The 15,840-nt window shown below is 36.1% G+C and overlaps 1 protein-coding gene across 3 annotated transcripts in view; it reads right to left on the bottom strand.

The window, feature by feature from the left end:
• The window catches only part of LOC136038658 (zinc finger protein AEBP2-like), a 147,883-nt gene that overhangs the window by 72,330 nt on the left and 59,713 nt on the right, over window positions 1-15,840 (bottom strand). Inside the window, exon 1 of one of the 3 annotated variants that reach the window (XM_065721918.1) lies at window positions 8,596-8,768. The exons of the other annotated variants lie outside the window; for them this stretch is intronic. Coding sequence (XP_065577990.1) covers window positions 8,596-8,672 — 77 coding nt within the window. The 5' untranslated portion in view covers window positions 8,673-8,768. Of the gene's footprint in view, window positions 1-8,595; window positions 8,769-15,840 lie in introns of those variants that run through there. 3 annotated transcript variants of the gene reach the window in all.

The raw sequence follows: 15,840 nt of genomic DNA, 5'->3' as shown, positions 1-15,840 counted from the left end.
ATTCGATAGCTTCAATGATTAGAAAATCTTTCTGATTTGAATCAATTTCAATAAAAACACATAGCACAACTCCAATTATTAGAAATAGTAGCATTTTGATACATTTTAATGTTTGATACTAGTATTTTGAGTTCCAAATAATGAAAATCCAGGATTAGTTTAATATTGGCTTCTTTAACCCTATAGAGACAATTGTTGACGAAAAACAGCACCGTACTTTCCGAGCTTATACTGCCATCTTGCTGTGAAAAACACCGCTTTCAACAGCCTCTTTCGATGGTGCAGAAAGATTGCAGCCGATTGATGCCTTCGGGGAGCTGCTGTGTGATGTATGGCCGAAACTGTGAGTCACCAAACCAAGGGATAAGAAAAACGAATGAAAAGGTAGGCATTTTCCAAGTTAGAAACTAGAAATAAAACGAAAAGGTGGAAGATTCCTTGCATATCCTAAGTAAATAAAATTTATACTATTTTGAATTACTGTAGATGAAATTCATAATATGTGCAGGAATTTGGATAAGCAGCAAGATACATCCCCTTGTGCTGTAAAATACAACATCAGACGAACGTGGCTAAGAATTTACAAGCAACGTAAACGTGGCTCAAATCCGTAAATTTCGGAGAAAGTTGCTCAGAGTGGGGGGGGGGCGTATGGGCATACAAAATAACCAACGTGTATTGAAAGGTGTGTGAAATAATAGCTAAGCGAAAGGAATTGAAACAAAGCAATTATTTGGACAAGATATTGACAAGTAAAAAAAAACAATCATTACAACTTATGCATTTACAAATACAAGGTTTACTTATGTGTTCACGATCTAACCTTGGTATTTTTGCGTGCACTGCACTAGGCTGGCACGTATGCAGGGGGGAGGTCTTCGGGCCCAGCCCCCCCCCCCCGAAATTTTATGAAATGTTTAATTTCCCCATGGTTTCTTGGGATTTCTGGCAAAAGTAGGACATTTATTAGGAATCTAGATACATGAGTGAAGCCTTTTTTGGGATTTTACAGCGTGCGATTATCCAGTTAAGTCACTGCCCAATTATTAACCCATTTTCTGTCTAACTTTTTGCCCTCTTTGAAGTAATTAGCGATTGTAATGTTTCTTTTTCGTAAAGAGTTTGCTTTCCACGACAAAATAGAATTATCCTTGATATTAGGGTGTTTATCCCCCCTTTTCAGGATAAAATACAGCTTTTAGTGGATCAATTTTGGAAACTATCTTTTTCATTAAAAGCGATGTTTTCGCAATAGAAGAACTACCCCCACAGCACCCATATTGCACTGTTAACCCTAAAATTTCCCTTTCAGTGGGATATAATAGATTAATCACTGGCTCTAAATCGCTATGAACATAACCTGAGCCTAAAACGTACTTTTGAGGCTTCAGTCTTCTTCCCCTCATCCTTCTACAATAATACGTGCCTGGCACTAGGACCTTGGTATTGTGTTTTTGCGCTCTATATTGCGCACTACAAATTTCCTTACAATCGCCACTGCTAATAACTCAAATTAACTTCAAAACATTCCAGCAAGCACGAGGCAGAGGAGGTGCCCATTGACACGCTCATTGGAGTAGGAAAAATTATTCAAAAACAGCTGAGAGTTGGGCATGGAACACGTTCAATAGTTTACAGTTTGTCAGGGCAGTAATATCACTTCTTTCAATTTTAACACTGAAGCCTGACTTTTGAGTCTACCCAGTAGAAATAACATAGAACTCACCAAGGTACAACGGTTCTTTTTCTCTTTTCTTTACCTTTGCAAACAAAGAGCACCCAAAAGTACACTCTGTGGTCTTGAAATCACTAGAGGTATTTTTTTTTTCAGGTACGATTTTGCCACGGAGACTACATTTTTTTCAAATGTTGCGACTCAACATTTTTTCCGCACTTTTTCACTGGTTTCAAATTTCATACAGGAAGAAAACTAATCAGGTTCTCTATTTTTTGGCTTACCATTCTTACATACACTTAAGGAAAATGTGACTAAGAAAATTCGTCGCCAAGATAAACCAATGGAACTGAAGCATAGTTTTTTTAAGAATAGAAAGTGCAGAGCATCAACCTTTCTTTTTCTTTTTCATTTAATCTACTAACTTAAAACTCATAATATTTTAATTTTCTTATCTCTTTTAAGTGATGTATTTTGATTTTATGATGCAGGCATGCCCTATCGTATTCAGACGTTCTTCAAGAACGGAACAAACAAGTTCCAGCGCTGGGAAACCTATCTAAATTATACAATGAAAACCAGATTCAGGAAATGCAACAAATCACAACACGTGACAGCTTGGGGGTGAACTGTAGTCAAATAAATTCCAGGCCGAATAGCGAGGGGGCGAATAACACAAAAGGACTCACCCTCTAAATCCATAAGAGAAAGACGAAGAAAAAAGTACTTCAATAATTCGATTGAGCTAAGGAATAACCTACATAACGTCCATGTTTTGGAAAGTGTTTTTTTTTTCAAACGTGCTGTTAAAATTTGTTGTCATTTTAAAGTGCATGTTATAATACTGTTAGACAGGTCCGATCCTTGGAAGGATTAAATAATTAAAAAAATAAGTTTTTTTAACTGTGGGTAAGGAGCGACAATAAAACTTAAAACGAACAGAAATTATTCTATATATGAAAGGGGTTGTCTCCTCAACACCTCGCTCTTTGCGCTAAAGATTGACTCTGTCACAACTCTACTTTTAAAGAAAATAAAAGATAAATTAACGTGAAGAGCGCGGCGTTGAAGAGGGGATTGCCCATTTCATATACGGAGTAATTTCTGTTCGTTTTAAGTTTGAATGTCGCCCCTTACTTGCAGCTAAAAAAGTTTTTTTTTTTATTATTTAATTTCTGAACGTTTTTGAATTAATGCATGTTTTGATTTTGGCTCACCGCACATGAAAAATTTAAACAAAATTTGAATATTAATTTTTTCTTTGCTAAATGGCTTTCTCATAGTTTTGATCGGAAGACTTTGATAAAAAAAAGAGGGATTGGAGAGGACACGTAGTTGCCTTCCAATTTTTGGTTACTTAAAAATGCACCTATATTTTGTTTATTTACGAAAGTTTTTGTTGGTAATAAACATAACTACCTTACGAATTAACTTACATAGCGAAATTCTATATTTATGTATTTTCATTACGTATATGAGGGGTTTCGCCCCCTCGTCAACACCTCGCTCTTTACACTAAAGCTTGAATTTTGTCGCAAAACTTTAAAAATGACCACTGAATCACAAAGGCCGTCGAATAAATAGTTGAAATTGCTAAAAATACTTTAGCGCAGAGAGCAAGGTATTGTGGAGGAGACGAAACCCCTTATGTACATAATATTTTATGTTCGTTTTAAGTTTTAATCTTGCTCATTACTTCCAGTTGAAAAAAAATATTTATTTTCTCATTGTTTTTTTTTAATAATGTTAGAAAATCCTGTGCCCCCTTCATGGAAATTCTCTTCCCTCATGACGAATTCCTCCATGGAAAGATCCTCCCACGTAACCCCCCCCAACGCGAAAAAGACCCCCTGAAAACAGCTGTACATTTCATGATAACCATTACTATATATAAACAATGGTCAAAGTTTGTAACTTGCAGCCCCTCCCCCGGGGACTGTGGGAGACAAGTCGTCCCCAAAGACATAGTGCATTAGGCTTTCGACTAAGCTGAACAGAAGGTATATCTAAAATTTTGATCCGATTACTTTGGCGAAAAAATATACGCGGGAGAGGGCCTAGGTGCCCTCCAAATTTTGGTCACTTAAAAAGAGCACTATAACATTTAATTTTCGTTAGAATGAGCCCTCTCGTGACATTTTAGTACAACAGGGTTGCTACGATCATCTCTAAAAAAAAAACAAGAGCTAAGAGCTCATGTGGCAAGAGCTCTAGCAAAGTACTAAGGATTAATAGATTAATTTAAAAGGAAATTCAGAGGCTTAATGTCGGTCGGGATTTAAAATGAGAGCTCAGAGACACGAGGTCCTTCTAAATATCAAAATTCACTAAGATCCGATCAGTTACTCGTGAGTTTAAAGTGCTTCTTTTTCCCTTTTTTTCCTCTCCCTTCAGCCCCCTGATGGTCGAATCGGGGGAAACGACTTTATCAAGTCAATTTATGCAGGTCCCCGACAGACCTACCAATTTTCATCGTCCTAGCACGTCCAGAAGCACCGAACTCGCCAAAGCACTAGACCCCCCTAACTCCCCAAAGAGAGCGAATCCAGTCCGGTTACGTCAATCACGTATCTAAGACATTTGCCTATTCTATACACCTGGTTTCATCCTGATCTCTCCACTCTGAGTGTTTTCCAAGATTTCCGGTCTCCCCTCCAACTCTCTCCAATGTCACCAGATCTGGTCGGGATTTAAAATAAGAGCTCTGAGACATGATTTCCTTTTAAATACCAAATATCATTAAGATCCGGTCACCCGTTCTTAACTTAAAAATACCTGAATTTTTCTAATTTTTTCGAATTAACACCCCCTCCAACTCCCCCAAAGAGAACGGATTCGTACAAATTATGTCAATCTCGTATCTATAACTTGTGCTTGTCAACCACGTATCCAAGACTTGTGCTTATTCTTCCCACCAAGTTTCTTCCTGATATCTCCACTCTAAGCGTTTTCCAAGATTTCCGGTCCCCCCCCAAGTCCCCAAATGACACTGGATCCAGTCGGGATTTGGAATAAGATATCTGAGTTACGAGGTCCTCCTAAATACGAAGTTTCATTAAGATCTGATCACTCCTTCGTAAGTTAAAAATACCACATTTTTTCTAATTTTTTAGAATTAAACCCCCCCACCACCAAAGAGATCGGATCTATTCTGGTTGTCAATCACGTATCTAGGGCTTGTGTTTATTTTTCCCACCAAGTTTCATCCCGATCGCTCCACTCTAAGCGTTTTCCAAGATTTTAGGTTTCCCCCTTCAAATCCCCCCAATGTCACCAGGTCCAGTCGGAATTTGAAATAAAAGATCTGAGACACGATATCGTTATAAATATCAAATTTCATTAAGATCCGATCACCCGTTCGTAAGCTAAAAATATCTCATTTTTTCTAATTTTTCCAAACTAACCGTCCCTCCACTCCCCCTCTCAGATAGTCGAATTGGGGAAACGACTATTTCTAATTTAATCTGGTCTGGTCCCAGATACGCCTACCAAATTTCATCGTCCTAGCTCATAAAGGGCTCCCAGCGTCCTAGCCCTTAGGCATCTGGAAGTGCCTAAACTAACAGAACCGGGACCGACAGATAGACCGACAGAATTTGCGTGTCACTTGCTAAATACCAAGTGTCATAAAAACAAACAAATAAAAATACATCCCTGATCATTCATTTTGCAAAGAATACAAAATTCCATATTTTTGTATATAGGAGCTTGTAGCTACTTCGGTAGGGTTCTCAGACACGCTGAATCTGAAGGAGTGATTTTCGTTAAGATTCTATGACTTTTAGGGGGTGTTTTCCCCTATTTTCCAAAATAAGGCAAATTTTCTCAGATTCGTAACTTTTGATGGGTAAGGTTAAATTTGACGAATCTTATAAATTTAAAATCACCATTAAAATACGATTCTTTTGATGAAACTATTGGTATCAAAATTCCGTTTCTTGAGTTTCGGTTACTATTGAGACTATTACTATTGAGTGATTGCAATTGATATATTACTATTGAGCCGGGTCGCTCCTTACTACAATTCGTTACCACGAACTGTTTGACAAGGGTGAGTAAAACCCGAAAATTGCGTTTTTGTACTTTATTTTTAATTTGCCTGTGAGGGCTCTTGGAATCGACCATGGGAGGGCTTTTACGTACACCTCACCTCCCTTGTCTACAGGTATGAATCTGTTTGTAAACATTACGTATGAAGTTTTCAAAGCTTACAGAGCAGTTGGAAATGAGTTGTTGCCTGCTTCTAAAGAAGACGAAAGAACGAATTTTGTGTAATTTATATTATACAAATAAATTTAATAATATAACTATTATTATTATATTTAATAATTTAATAATATTTATAAATAATAAATAATATTTAAATAATAATATTTAAATACTTAAATAATAGTATTTAAATAAATTTAATATTTAATAAATAGAACAAAATATGATGTACAGGATGTTACTACAACATCAGGGCCAGTCGCGGACGTCAAACATGCAAACAGTTTCCCTATCCTAAAACCACCTCCGTCCTAGTGTATCACTGAGCTCTCCTAATCCTCATAAGCATATCCAAATGTATTAAGCATAATTTTCATCTTGAGAGGGTGAGGACGTAATAGAACTTATTCCTGTAGAAAGTCATTCTCAAAATTATCTGGAAAATTACAATAAAATACTCTAGACCATTGCAGTCTCAAAGAAAAAGCTTTAGCCTAATACCAAGCACAAAGAAAATGTTTTAAATGAAGTTAGGGACAGACCTCATCTCTAAGTCTTTCAAGCCTTGCATATAGGAAAAGGGTATGGAAGTATGGAAATAGAAAAAGTGGAGGCAAAAAAAATAAAAAAAATAAAGACCCCGGATGGATCGCTTTCCAACCTACTATAAAATATGGTAACCATCTAGTTTATCCCGTCTTCTGAACTAAAAACTAATATTAATTAGTTATTCCTCTGGTAAGCCTACAAACATAAACATTTCTATTTTTGTGATGTTCTGGATCCTTCCAGATTGACTGCATCTCAACAGCCTCGCCCCTCTTCACCCTGATGTCACACTTCTCATCAATGGTTGGTTTATATTACCTACTAATCACAATTCGAAAAAAAACTACAAGTAAGAAGACTTTTATGTATAGTCCAGGGGCTATATCCTTAGGTGGAGCATGCTCTGGAACGACAGAAATCAGATAAAATATAAAAAGAACCAAACCGTTTGAGTCCATATTCAACGTTTCTTCCAGATATAATAATCACTGCCGTCATAACTATTCCCCCCCCCACCAATGGGGTCAAATACAACCCTAGTCTATAGAAAATCCTTGTTCGTTTTAAGACTATATGCAACACTTGGTAATTATGCGCCACGATTGCTCCTGAGGAGGAAACACATTAATAATAAAAAATAACTACCACTAAATTCCCTATTCAATACTTTTCATATGTAATGATTGCTACGGTGATAATTGCCCCTCCCCTGGTAATAGGGTCAACATGTAACTTGAAAACTTTGGATTAAAGTAAAGAGAAATGTGACCGGTCGGAATTTTTACCTCATTATAAAGTGAGAATTTTGACATCACAATCTTTTTCTTTTTTGCAAGTTTTGTGTACAGCTTAGGGCAATGCCTAGTCCCATTAAGGAGCGAGAAAAGTTTCATGACAGCAGCCATGGGAGGAGTGTTAAATGGGAAAAGTATTGAAGATGGAATAATGCTACTAGTCCTACTAATTTTTTGTAATAATATTACCTTGATAAAAGGTATCTTGGAACAAAATTACCTAAAACTTTCTTGGTTAGCAGTATTTTTTTTTTTTTTTTTTTTTTTGCATTTGACTATCATCAACAATTGGTTGAAGATCAGAAATAATGACAGTAAAAAAAAATCAAAAGAAAAAAAGAGCCAGAAAAAAGGTTATAGCCTGGGGCCAATTGGTGAAGGACAAGTTAGGGCGCAATTCCAAGGTCAGTGTAGGAAACAGTGTTGAATTGTGAATCGAATGATGGGTGCTGCTACTTCGTTATTACATGTTTAGTCTAAGTCAGAAGAGAGTATCGAGTACAAGCACATGTACATGAGTGGGGAGTAAAAGATATATTGAGCAGAGATTCGAATCGTAGCCTACATCTATCTGTGTCTGGTTTCTACCCAATCAGGGATGGTTTTAAGGGCAAAATCCTGGGGGAGGGGGGAGTTGGAGCCAATTTTGGTAATTTATGTAGTATATAAAATACACTCGAGAGCTTGTATCGCGAATACCCGGTTTTTCACGCTGTCTATACCAGACAATAACCTTCAGCTCGTTGAGAAACCACATTATAGCTTTTTTAGTTAAATATCTAGTAGGTATTTTAGGTTACGCGCTCTGGGCGGCCCCCTTTCCATAATTCTTTGAAATAGTTTTCACGGTTTTGTTACTAAAGTGTTGTATTTTCATCAAATTTTGTTTTGTTCCATTGGCATTCACCAATCCACTTCGCCCGTGTGTTTATATAATACAAAAGTACCCCGATTTTCCCAAGTCAAGTGAAAATGACGATAACAAATGACCCATACAGTAGCCTACCATAAAGGCAGAGTTAAACTAAAGAAAACTGATCTGCTTCTGTGGATACTTGAAATATTTAGGCCAATTAGGTTTTGACAAGATTTTTAAAGATAATAACTTTCAACCGGGGGGGGCATCTAGGGTCAGTGAAATCAGTCCCCCCATAGCAAATTACACTCTAGGGCCCTTTCCAGTCAGAAGGTCAAAAGTTGCGCGCATTAAAGAGGTGAAGGGAAGAAAAACGCCATCTAGGGAGGCCAGGCTGTGTCCCTTACCCATATATTAGTTCTATATCCGCCCCTGTAGGCCTATCCAATAGCAAAATTAACAAACACTTTAGTTTCATGATTGGTATATTTCTATAAAGTACATAAACTAACCTGCTTGGACTGAAATGGCAACGGCTGACTCCCGAAATAGCCTCTTTGCTGAATGAGTTTTGCGCCAAAGTAAGCATCGAGACTATCTACATGAGAATCTAATCCTCTCAAACTAAAATCACACATACACACTTTTGGACACATACACACCTCAACAAAGAACGGTGATAACTAATTTTTTGTTTTAATGGGATACTCCCACCAATTTTCTACGGGCTGCGCGCGCATAGGAACCGCCTTACCACCTCTTAGACACACCTACGTACCCATTCACCCTTCTCTTCCTAAACGTTATGGGATACGGAGTTTAAAGAATCACCTGTTTTTTATTCAAGTTGAAAAATTAAAAGACAAGGATATTATGTAACTGATATAGAGAAAAACAGGGGAGAGGTAATAAATTTGATTTGATAATTTGAATGATACGTGTCCAGGAATTTGGCACAATATAGGATTTCGAGGAAGGGTGCCGCCGCCCCTACCCCACGACCCTCTGCCTACGCTCCTGTGCACAGTCTTCTTGTGTGTACTTTAAGCACGAATTCATGCCGCCAAAAAAATTTTGTTTCTGAATATACTTTAGGGTTTGAGATTCATGATTCAATGGCGTCTTACAGTGTATCCGATGCAGTATAGTCTGGTGTATCCTGGTAAAAAATAGTATGTCTATGTCTATTTCTATGTATTATACCGCCAAGACTCAAGAAGTGAAGTTAGGTTAATCCCAATGAAAAACACTAGAACAAGATGAAAATGTAATGCTTAAGAAACAAACTTGGACTATATATTTGCACATTAGGGAGTGGGAATAAACTAACCTACCCCCCCCCCCAGAATTTGCAAACATATAGCCCAAATTAATTGTTTCCTCAAACGGGCAAATAAAACCGGTTTTTTCGATTTTTACCCAGCGTAAACTTGAGTGTTGGTGGTATAGCCTAATAAATAAGTAATAAATAAATGAAAAAAATCGGTACTTGTGTCTTATAGCCACCACACTCAAGTTCTATCGAGAACTGAAGTTTGGTTAATGCTAATGAAATAAGTTTCCCATATAATTTCCCACCGAGCCAAACCTAATATTGTCTTGCACAAAGACCGAGAAAACTGGTTATTGTCTCATGTTCGCGATACAAGTGTGGTGGCAAAAAGACAAAAGTACCAAAACAAATTTGGTCAAGATTGTACTGAGGTTGTACTGACTTACTCGCTTTTTTTTATCATTCGGTATAATCATATTTTGACAAGCCAGATTGCAAATTTCTTTCGCGTGACAAAATTAATCTAAACAATGGAAGAGGATAAAATGTCAAAATGTAATGGGTGATACTGTGCTTTTGAAAATAGGTAGTGTAAGAGGTTTTTCCCCTTTTTTTGCAAAAATGTTTAATACCAATAGTTACAGAATTACAAATTGAAGTGAAAGTACACAGCGTAATTGTTCAGACTGAAAATATTTTCAGAGTAATATTCTTTAAAAATATCACGGGATTTCTAAAAGACGATTAGAAATTAAGATTTTTCTTGACACGACAGGCGCAAAAAAAAAACAAGTGGTGGATCACTATAAGAAATGTTTGAGAATTTAAAATGTTTGCAGCTTTTGAAATGCTAGTCAGTCCCAAGAGGTGAAGAGAATAGAAAATTTTCCCAGCTGTCTTGGAATTTGTCAAAAATTTAATGGTTGGTTCGATAAAGATTTCTTTTAAAAACATACTTAACAATCACATCTTATTATTACACGCTTTGACATTATTAACCAGAATTCTTAAAGCTAATCTTTTCTGCTTAGAAACTTTGCCAGGAGATAGCTATACAGCGCAACTGTTGGCACGGTAGTGGTTTAATTTCTAAGTCTTTTGATTATCTTTCAATCAAAACAACCTGAAAACATTTTCTTTGGAAACAATGACTGTCATCCATGTTTTACTCAGCCAACCACTAACATAATTTCCCCAGTACCTTTCAAAATTTGTCAAGACCTTCCTTGCCTTAAAAAATAAATAAATAAAAACTGGACATGGATGTACACGTTCTTTTATGATACTTGGGTACATGTATTGGTGATGTGATAGTTGTCACTACCCTTTACTCTTAGTTTTTTTCATTCTCCGAAAACGGTAGCATTTTCACAATGTTAGAAAGCAGGATAGTGTTCCAGTCCGAAAACAAGAATCCCAAATGAATACAACAACCAAAAAAAAGCTATTGTTGGTTACTACAGTGATGGAACTACTTTATAGTAAGTGAAACAATAAGGGAAAAAGAGGAAAAGGAAAAACAGTTAGTGTAAGATATCATGATAGGATTATTCAGATATGCAATAAGGGACATATAATATGGCTTTGAAGCATGTGCGCTCCGAAAAACGGATGAAAATTAATTAGATGTTTTCCAGAGAAACTGCCTACGGATTGTTCTGGGTACCGGGCTAACTAACCATATTTCAAACGGTAGGCTGTACGAAAAATGTGGTTCAATCCCGCTTTCTGGGGCTATAATGAATGAAAGGTTGAGATGGCTAGGCCATGTTCTGAAGATGAAGGATGACAGATTGCCGAAGATAGTCCTTTCAGGCCAATCGTCTGGGGCAACACGGAAAGCAGGTCGTCCTTTTCTGGGGTGGAAGGATGTCATAAAAAAGATTTAAAGAAAAGGAGAACTTCCTGGGAGGGTATAAAGAGGGAGGCCTTGAATAGATTAAGTTGGAGGAGGAGCGTGCGTATCTGTGTTGGCCTCAGGTGGCTTGGAGCTGCGGTGAGTTATTAGTAGTAGTAGTAGACACACACCGTACGAATCTAGCCAATCCGTATGCCGCCGTATATACTATGCTTTCTTTTCTTTTCATGTTTTGTCGCCCGACATGCTTCGCTATTAGTGATATATAATACTAATCAAGTTCCTTGCAAAACCTACACAACGTGGCTCAATAGCCATGTCATCTAACATGATCAGATATGTAACTTAACATGGCCGTACTTTCTAAACAAGGTAATTAATAGCACAAAGATTTATAGACATCGAACTTCGATTGCTGCTAGCCGAAGTTTTTATTAAAGGTATGTTCTTAATAAATGATATATTCAGAAAGAAAAGATTTGAATTCGTTTTACCCAATCTTACATAAATAAAATCGAATGTGTCTATGTGTGTATATGTCACCGTAAAGGTCTGCAAATTGGTGAATGTTGACATTCACCAGTGAATGTCCAGAATACCATTTTATCTCCTAGGATTTAGTCAGCGTTGCCTGTCAGTTTTTTCAATTTAATGCAAGTTTTGATGATGACACATTAGGTTAGATTAGATTAGCTTAAGTTAGGTCTTTAACCCATTTCTGATATTTAGAACCAAACTGAACCTAATTTAACTTAATCTAAACTAACATAATCTAAAGTAAACCATGTCCTACGGGGAAGTTAAATACCCTAACCTAATTTTTCAAATATTTTTTAATTTATTAATACTACCATTATTTTATACGTCGGGAACATTTTTGCAGCAGGGAATTGTTGGGTGGAACTTTCTGGGGGGGGGTGTCCTTTCCCACAAAGGATTGTCCATTGGGGAGAAAATTTCCAGGAAGTTTTCCATGAAGGGGGAGTTTTCCGCTGGGGTTAATTTTCCACGGAGGACTTTCTTGAATTTCCTTTCCTTTCTACTGAGTTCGCAGCAACGTACAAAGGATAATCAATAGATACTCCAATATCTTCAAATATTATTAGAAGCGCTAAAAACCATTTCTGACCTCCATATCTTCAGCCCTTGACAACTATTTTAAACATTGAAATTTTGAGCTTACTGCAGTTGCTAGAATGCAATGCAAACGCATTGTAAAAGATTTACCAAAGTAATAAACGGGAATCATGAAAACCCATTTCTGATATTTAGAACCAAACTGAACCTAATTTAACTAAATCTAAACTAACATAATCTAAAGTAAACAATGTCCTACGGGGAAGTTAATTACTCTAACCAAATTTTTCAAATATTTTTAAATTTATTAATACCATCATTATTTTATGCGTCGGGAACATTTTTGCAGCAGGGCATTGTTGGGTGGAACTTTCTGGGGGGGGTCCTTTCCCACAGAGGATTGTCCATTGGGGAGAAAATTTCCAGGAAGTTTTCCAGGAAGGGGGAGTTTTCCGCTGGGGTTAATTTTCCACGGAGGACTTTCTTGAATTTCCTTGCCTTTCTACTGAGTTCGCAGCAACGTACAAAGGATAATCAATAGATACCCCAATATCTTCAAATATTATTAGAAGCGCTAAAAACCATTTCTGACCTCCATATCTCCAGCCCTTGACAACTATTTTAAACATTGAAATTTTGAGCTTACTGCAGTTGCTAGAATGCATTGTAAAAGATTTACCAAAGTAATAAACGGGAATCATGAAATGAGATGACAGTCTCACAGCCGTGTCTCTCACATCGAGACACGGCTATGAGACACAGAAAAACAATTTTAATATCAAAACACCCAATTTTTAAATATTTCTGAAAGTGAGAACACAGATATGATGAAATTCAGAAAAATCAAGAACTTCCAAGCATCTTGAAAAAGGCAAAAGATGTAGTCGAACAGCTCGGATGATTTTATCCAACGTTCTAGTTTTAGAGTTGTGAGGTATTACTCTTAGTTTAACGAAATTCGCCCCATATATTCCGTAAATGTTATGATGAAAATGCCGAACAGCTTCTTTTCACCAACTAGGTAAGCGGGAACAGACATTTGTCGTCGATATTTGTGTTTTTTGAATAAGACATTCAGAATGGATGTATAGCTTATATTAGGGTCAGGGTTTTCTAGTTTCTATCTCCACTCCTAATTCATTTTAACATGTGTGTAAGATTTCGCATGTATTTAGCTCAAGAGTTTTTTCCTCCCAGTCCGTAGAGCTTGGCAAGATGGCCCACAGGATTTCACAGGACTTTTTCTTCACAACAAAACTCTTTTTTCTTTTCCTCTTTTTTTAAAGTAAGAGCCTATTTATCAGAAAATCTATCAGAAAATAGGGAAGTAGGAGAATTACGTGCTCAAAAACACCTCCCTGAAGTTTAATGAAACTAAGTTTCACTAGCATATCGCAACAACTTTTCAAATAAAACTGGTTGCTCTCTATTCTTTTAATATTCAAATACATAACCTATCAGAGAATTTCAATGCTCAAAAGAGTAAAGTAAAAATTAAAAGTACACAGCCTAGCTATTTGCCTTAAATGAATGACAAATAGTCGAGAGAAGGCAAAAGGTGATAGTTCCGTGCACCCCTCCTATAAGAGTTAATATATTGTTCGGGAAGGAAAAAAACGATTTTCTGTACATATTTAGTGTGGATTTTCTCTTATCGTCTATACAAGGAAGTGTTTAACGATAGATATGTTTTCCTATCGCTAAAAAAAAAAAGAAAAAAAAAGAATTGGATACTGCATTAAATGCACATACAAGGTTATGCGCATACAATATATCAAAATCTAAAATACATAATCAACTACACTGTAGCTATATACACCGGCCGCAAAGAGATTTGACATGCATTATAGTAACTTTGTTTGAACTTCCGAGATTCTTGTAAATACCCTGGGTCATAATTTAAAAGCCTAGCCAAGTATTGTCACTTTTTCCAACGTCGAGAAACAAAAAGCAAGGAGAAAAAGAGGAAGAATAGAGAAACAAAACCAAGCCACACGGGAACAATCACTCAAATCGCCATTCTGCTCCTATCATCCGAAATCTTTTTTTTTTTTCTTTATCCCTCAAATGCATTTGGGAAGAGATCAATACTCGGTGTGTAGCAGATTTTTCTGATCTGAGAGACCCCTTAGGGGGTTTATTGTCCTCAATATGCTTAGGAGGGTGCATAAGGGTGGGTGTAAATTTTAGTTTCCCTTTTGTAAATCACATAATTCTTTTAAGACACGTAGCCAGAACATGAACCTTTTCGTCTGATAATAGAGGAAGATTAGAAATGTTGCAACTACGCTACGTGATAGCTCGCTGATAGTGAGGTTAGACAGTTTATATTTTATTTATCTACCACTCATATTGCATGTTTTGTATATTAGTGTGAAAGTTAAAAGGGTAAATATTTGTACTCCCGAGAAGGGGGTTAATTCCTGTTTTACTTAATCGGAATTGGGAATAAGAAAAATCGTGTTTTTCCTATGGTTGGAATCGGAATCACTAATATTTTTCAGATTCCCAAAACGATTCGGTCTCAATGTTTTATTTTTAAAATAGAACAGAGTTGCATCTAATGTTGAATGTATTATAAACAAAAATAATCTAAATTACTTGGAATTAGATTCGACTGCTTGTTCTTTGTGACAGAGGTCAACCATTTACAAATTTTCATAATTTTAGCCACTTAAAGGCTTTCGTAATAAATAAAAAAAAAAACTTATCCATGCACAATGCTGAGTTGAATATTTCTGTTAGGGAACAAAACTGAATTACTATTTGAAACTACAAATTGTTTTACTAGAAGAATTGAACCTGGATATTTAGTTGGGGTTCAGGCTCAAAAACCTCCTGGATACTTGCATTTATACACGATATTACGAGAATAAGAAATAGAAAAATTACTTGATTAGAACCTTTACTTTAACACTCGAGAACCTTATAGTTTAAGACGGGACATATTACAAAAGTTCTAGTAGCAGTTTCTTATCATGGTTTATATCACTTTTAAAGGGGACTTCAGACCTACTTTTTATTATGGTGCTATAGGGTGAATTGTTGCACAATGACTAATTTCATTAATTAATAGGGTTTCGAAGCCAGCTAGCTGTAAAAATTATTTATTATAAGTAAATAAATAAATAAATAAGTAAATAATAAGTAAAGTAATAAATAAATAAATAAATAAGTAATAAAATAAATAAATAAGTAAATAAATAAAAATTATTTATTATATATATAGCCTATCATTTTTAATTCTTGTACTCTATATTTTTTCTCTCTCTCCGTAAGTGATTTTATTTCTCTGAGTAAGTGATTCGTATGTCGTCCCTACTTTATATGCCAATGACCCTTCAGGGGGGGGGGATTATTATACTGCATTATGGTATCTGTATTAAATTATGAATAAATCTTATCAATTGTCGTGACATAAATTTTGGACTTCAATTGAAATTTCTTTTCGGAGGTTTGCATTCCAAAGGATATTTTTTCAACTTGTTGATCATAGGGCCGAATATTTTACTTATTTTCACCAAACTATTGATTTTATTAAGATTATGA

Source organism: Artemia franciscana, chromosome 18, assembly GCF_032884065.1.
Source record: "Artemia franciscana chromosome 18, ASM3288406v1, whole genome shotgun sequence".
Taxonomy (NCBI): Eukaryota; Metazoa; Arthropoda; class Branchiopoda; order Anostraca; family Artemiidae; genus Artemia; species Artemia franciscana.
This window is presented reverse-complemented; position numbering and strand designations above follow the sequence as displayed.